Source organism: Bison bison, unplaced genomic scaffold (assembly GCF_000754665.1).
Source record: "Bison bison bison isolate TAMUID 2011002044 unplaced genomic scaffold, Bison_UMD1.0 scf7180017864472, whole genome shotgun sequence".
In the NCBI taxonomy this organism is placed as follows: Eukaryota; Metazoa; Chordata; class Mammalia; order Artiodactyla; family Bovidae; genus Bison; species Bison bison.
Window position 1 is genome coordinate 6,351,051 of NW_011495033.1, and position 6,223 is coordinate 6,357,273.

At 55.8% G+C, this 6,223-nt stretch overlaps 1 protein-coding gene across 1 annotated transcript; it reads left to right on the top strand.

The window, feature by feature from the left end:
• Positions 1–2: 2 nt before the first annotated feature.
• On the top strand, positions 3–3,433 carry CDK5R1 (cyclin-dependent kinase 5, regulatory subunit 1 (p35); the record flags this gene model as incomplete). Its single annotated transcript, XM_010861704.1, has 1 exon — positions 3–3,433. A coding segment is annotated over one exon (648 nt), but the record flags the coding sequence as incomplete, so codon positions are not given.
• Between the last annotated feature and the right edge of the window lie 2,790 nt (positions 3,434–6,223).

Consider the following 6,223-nt stretch of genomic DNA (forward strand, 5'->3'; position numbering starts at 1 on the left):
GCGCCAACCTGTCCACGTTCGCCCAGCCCCCGCCGGCCCAGCCGCCCGCCCCCCCTGCCAGCCAGCTCTCGGGTTCGCAGACCGGGGTCTCCTCGTCCGTCAAGAAGGCCCCGCACCCTGCCGTCAGCTCCGCAGGGACGCCCAAACGGGTCATCGTCCAGGCGTCCACCAGCGAGCTGCTGCGCTGCCTGGGCGAGTTCCTCTGTCGCCGGTGCTACCGCCTGAAGCACCTGTCCCCCACGGACCCTGTGCTCTGGCTGCGCAGCGTGGACCGCTCGCTGCTGCTGCAGGGCTGGCAGGACCAGGGCTTCATCACGCCGGCCAACGTGGTCTTCCTCTACATGCTCTGCCGGGATGTCATCTCCTCCGAGGTGGGTTCCGACCACGAGCTCCAGGCAGTCCTGCTGACCTGCCTGTACCTCTCCTACTCCTACATGGGCAACGAGATCTCCTACCCGCTCAAGCCCTTCCTGGTGGAGAGCTGCAAGGAGGCCTTTTGGGACCGCTGTCTCTCCGTCATCAACCTCATGAGCTCCAAGATGCTGCAGATCAACGCCGACCCCCACTACTTCACGCAGGTGTTCTCCGACCTGAAGAACGAGAGCGGCCAGGAGGACAAGAAGCGGCTCCTCCTCGGGCTGGACCGGTGAGCCCGCCAGCCTGCATCATGGCTCAAGGATTCAATTCATTTTTAAAAATTTATTCTTAAATCAGATTTTGTGTACAGTATGTGTTTAGCAAAGCCACCAAGGGCCTCTCCCTTCCCACCTCCCCTCCTTGGGGTTTTCCTCCACCCTGCCAAGAACTCTGGGCGCTTCTGAACTCCTGAACCTTGTGCAACATTCAGAAGATGTATTCAGAGCCACCGTGGCCCCCAACATCTCACTCTGGGGAATTGAAAGGACTGACTGGCTTCTGCCGCCTGCGCCCTTGCTGGACCAAGGCAGGGAAGGCGGCCCACAGCCAGGCAGCCCACAGCCAGGCAGCCCAGGGAGGAACTGGAGTTTCTGGTTGGAGGCCCTTTGCTGGCTCCTGTTCTGGGTCGTCTGTTCTCCCAGAGGCTCCTGAAGCCGGCCACCTGGACTGCGCCGCACGTGGGCTTAGGAGGCCAAACGCCCGTGGCCCTGGGACAGCCTCTTCAATCGAGGGGAAGCCGGCCTGGTGCGAAGATCATGTCCTCTAATTTGGCCATGCACGACCCTGGTTTGCTCTTTTTTCTTTTTTAGGGAGAAGGGCTTTCCTTTCATGGAGACATGGAACCGCCCCCACCCCCCAACAACCTCCCCTCCTTCGTCCCCCACCCCCAGCCCTGTTGGTAGTGTTGGTTAATGAGCTGGTTTGACTCACTAAGTTCTTTCATTTTGGGTCCCGGCTCCCAAGGGGTGGGGTGACGCCAGGGACAACTCCTTTCTTGGGTGAATTTTTCATTTGAATCATGCAGCTTAGTCACCCCGTGGCGAAGGCCAGGGCAGCTGCAGGTGCCCATGGTCACCAGCCTGCCTCCCGGGCAGGTGGGGCTGCCATGCCTGGGACTGAGCCAGTGCCCATGACATTTGCCCTGCGGAGCTGCAGGGATTGGGGCGGGGGTGATATCAGGGACCAGGGTGATGTGGTAATGATGCGCCCCTCCCCTCACCCCCTGTTGATGTAAAGCTGTTTCCAAACAGTTGAGTCTCTTCTGAAGACGAAGCCTTGTCCCGAAAGGCCCAGGGAGACGGCTGGATCTTGGAGACAATTATGAGCCGGGAGCCGAACTCCTGACTGCCTGCTGATTCTCCCGCTGATCATTTGCAGCTGCTGGTTTGGGTCTCCACCTTCAACCTTAGTGGCTGTAAAAAAAAAAAAAAAACCCATGATGTGTCACTTAATTTTCTTTCTGATTCTCCCAGATCGGTGGCTGGGGGCTTGGGAGAGGACCCAGAGAAGGGAGCCAGCCTTCCGTGATCCCTCTGGCTTTGGGGAACAAAGACTGATGTGAAGGCCCACAGAGAATTCTCTCTTCCAGTCTCAAACCCCAAGGGAAGCTGGAAGGGGAGGCTGGGGGTGAGGGAGGCAGGGGGGCCGTTTTACGTAGGATTAGCTTCCAGGTGGCTGCCATTTCAGCACAAGCACTACTGAAATTCACATAAAAAAGAGAAAGCTGTGAAACTGAGCTCCCGATTTAACAGGCCCGGCGTCGAGCCTGCGGCCCCGTGGTGCTCGCGAGAACGAGGGCCTGCCCCAAGCTGGGAGCACGGGCCTCAGCTGCGCCCTGAGGCCCACGCCCAGCCGCTCCCAGGACCGCCGGCCAGATTTACCTGCCGCGGGGCTGGAAGGAACCCGCGGCTGCCGGCGGGGACCTCGCGTGCAGAGCCTCTCCTCCGCGGGAGTTGTCACACAGCCTGTCTGTGCAGATTCTGCTGCCGTGTGTGACCCGAGGTAGGCGGCCGGCGGGGTCGGCGGGGTCCCCGGCAGCACACGAGGGTGGGGGAGGGGTGGCGTCCCGGGGCCAAGTGTCAGCAGCCGGGACCGGGGTCTGGAGTCGCTCCTTCGTGGGCCTTGCTGGGCCTGAAACGGCGAGAACGCGCACCCGCGAGATTCCAGTCGTGTGTGTTTCCTTCTCTCTCTCCATATTTATTTTTTTAATTTATGGAGGCGGTGCAAATTTCAGGAATGGTTGGGGACTAAAGAAAGAAGTCTCTAGTTCCATCCATATGAAGCCTGGCGAGGTCTCCTCCTCTTGCACTGGTCATCAGTATTGTGTAAAGAAACCGATATACTTGAGTGTGCAAGCAATGAACCCATTTGACATGCTGCTATGAAGACTACTTTTAGAACAATTTAAAAAAAAAAGAAAAACTAATCTACAAAAAAAACCCCACCCTTTATTCTTTAATTGTTGCTTTTACAGTGATATTGTGCATGCAAACCAGGAGCATTTTGTGTCTTAAGAAAAATAATCTTAGAACAGATGGCTGTGAAAATTACACCCGTGCACAGAACAAGTCACAGGAATAATAGTTCAGGATTTGGTTTTCCTCTTTTTTCTTGTAAAACCTGAAGGGTTGATATATTCTTTCCATGCAGTTATTAGAACTTAGTTTTGTTCTAGCAGTTGTTAAACTTGCAATGAAAAGGAAATGTGCCATTTTTTTTTCCACTTGGAACTATTCTTAGCTGTATATTTGAAACTGCTAATTACACACGTGTGATGTATGTTGGTTTTTAGTGCAATTTCTTCTGTAGCTATTCTTTGACCAAACTGTGGGTATTGTTAATATTAATTTATATTTGTCTCATTTTTGTATGTATGCGTAGCGTGTTTGTAAGTATGTGTGGTTTATAATCTGACAAGGTCATGAAGCTCAGTTTGGCTGTAATTTAATTCCCCTCCCCTTATTTTTATTTATTTTTGTACTGTGCTGATTAAATAAAATGCACTGACCATCCATTACACAGACTGTTTTTTGTGGGCACATCCTTCAAGAGCAGTCTGGGGGCTCATTTTTATAAAGGATTCTTGTGCTCAGAACATAATTGGATTGTGGTGTGGGGGAGGGGAGGAGGGCAGGGTTAGGGGAGAAGGCTTAACAATTGTGTTCACTGTTAAGGTGATTAAGAAAGAAGCCCAGGTGAAGTCAACTTGGGTTTCTTGGTGTGGCCAGGGCAGGAGTTGGTCTCTCAAGGCCCAGGACCTCCGACCAGGGAGGGTCAGGCCCAGGTATGGCCTGGCGAGGGCTGGGCCCCCAAGTGTGCTGGCCCAGGCTCTGCTTGTAGCGCACTGCCCCAAGGTCCCCCGGGCAGCAGGAGCCGGCTGGGTCCGTGTGGTTCAGCCCCGCCAGCCTAGCTCTGTGCAGGTTTCAAGAGGAAACTCCAGCTCCCAAATAAGCAGCCTCCCCAGCCCCTAATTGTGGCAAGGCTGGGGCCCCCTACCGGTTGTATTGCCATCGGTCTGTGCTCTCTTTTGCCACCAGCCTGGGCCTTGGAGACCTGGTGTTTTGGCCTCAGTCCTCCCCGGGCTCTGCGCCTGGTGGGCTGGAGCTGCCCTGGGCTTTGGGGGCACTTGTTCAGGTTGTGCCTTTGAAGCTGGCAGCCTTTCGATCGGGGCGTCTTCTTTGTCTTCTGAGTCGGAAGCCGTCGTTGCGTGCTCCGGCCAGTGACTGGGGGTTGGGAGCATCCTCTGGCTGCAGCACCCTGGGTTGCTGGGGTTGCCCCATCTCCCTGCAGGGCCTTGCTTGCCGGCAGCTCACCCACCCCAACCAGAGGGCTCAGGGAGGGGCTGACCAGCCAGCCAGGGTGCACTCAGGCCTCTACCTGAGCTGCAGCCCTGGGCATCCGGGCCTTGCGTTTATTCTTTGCGCATTTGCATGCTTCGATTTCAGTAAAGGTGAAAGCAAAGCGCTTTCAGTGTGCAGGCCTCAAAATAGTGGTTAACACCACCACCTGGCCCCCTCCTGACTCCTCCTCCCCACAGCTGTTTTCTATTTAATATTTTTCATCAGAAGCCTCAGGCCAACTATCCTCCATTTTTACCTTACTTGTGCTTAATGCTCCTTTCAGCCTCCAGGATAACAACTGACTTTCTACATGCCCAAATTTCACCATTTTAGATAGTTTTCAACTCAATAAGCAGAATACCTTTAAGAGTAAGATTTAATGCTTTATTGCTCTTGATGATAAATCAAAATATGCTTTAGAAATAAAGTTAATTTAATGGAAAATAGGAATATACGCACCAAACCATAAAACCACATTTAACTAAATCACGAGAAAACACTTCATTGCATACAATCACTGTGTCCCCCCTGCTTTGCCTTCGGCGCCGTGATCACACCCGAAATTCTTTCCCTCAGTGACCACACACACTGACTTCTTGCAGGACATCATGAAAAAGTGCTTGTGGACGGTGCTTGCGCGCCGGCCCTCAGCCGGGAGGCGCTGTGCTCGAGGGCCAGAGGCCACACCCAAAGGCGGGAGGTTGGACTCCGGAACCCCCCTCCTCTCCAGCCTCCGAAAGGCACTCATTTGGCATGTTCTGTTTTGGTGTGTCTAAAACATAACGTTTGCATGTATCTAGTAAAGCAACAAGTTTGGGGCAGTAAGTGGAAAGGAGAGGCGATGTTCCAGTTGAGGAGGACCGATAGCGTCAAGGCAGTTGGCAAAGCTGTGGGTGTTGCTGAATGGGGCCCTGTGCGGGTAGCTGACCAGGCTTGGAGGATGAGAGTGGGTTTCAGAGACCAGGATGGCAGCAGGGCTCTTGTGCTGTGGATGGTATGGGGTGTGCATGTGCTCAGAGCCCTGGGGGTGGTGGCAGGCTCTGGGTGTGCTGGGCGGGGCTGGGGTGCTGGGGGTGGGGGGAGGGGAGCCCCAGGGGTGAAACAGTTAAGAAAAGCCAGGATGTGTTTCTTGGACACCCTGCCTGGCTCCGCCTGGGGCGTGGGCCCACTCTCAGCGCCCCCTTAACCACATGGGGTGCCTGAGTCTTGACTCTTGAAGGTTCCAGGCTGGGAGCCCCGGGGCTGCCCAGGGGAGTGCGGCATGGTCCTGGGGCATCTGGAGCACACGTGCGCTCTGCAGGGCAGGGACTGGCAGGGCGCCGCTCTCCTGGCCTGGGTGGGCATCCTGGCCTGGCCTGCAGTGCCAGGACCCCTGCTCTCTTTCCTATCGCTCCCCTTCCCCAGGTTCCTCTGGGCCCCGACCCTCCTGCCCCCGGCCTGGTTCTCCACGTGAGTGTGAGGCAGAGGCATTGGAGGGGGAAAACTTCAGACCCCCTAGTGCTCCCCTTTCTTTCCATTTTATTAGTGTTCCTGACACCAGTGTGGCACAGCGGACGTGGTATCTGGTTAGTAACCCTGCTCCTAACTGCAGAAATAAGTGTAAGACAACCACGGCCTGGGCTGCATGGTTCAGTAAGACGGTTCCTGGAGCATTCCCCGAGCCATGCTCTCTGGGCAGAGGGTCAAGGGGCTGGGGGCTGGCTCTGAGTGGGACAGACTGCCCACTGGGCGAGGTGGTTCCTTTGGCCAGGGGCTCCTGGGCTGAGGGGCTGGCTCTCCAGGTGAACCTGCTCACCTGGTGGTCTTGGCGGGCTGCTGGGGAGAGGGGGTCCATGGGGAGTTCCGAGAATCTCCCTGAACCAGGGCGTGGGGTTGCTATCCTTGGGGAGGAGGGGGCACCTGGGCTCAGAGAGGGCAGGGCTACCTCTCCACGGCCGCCCGCAACTCCAGAGGCTTGGTCTGGTTGG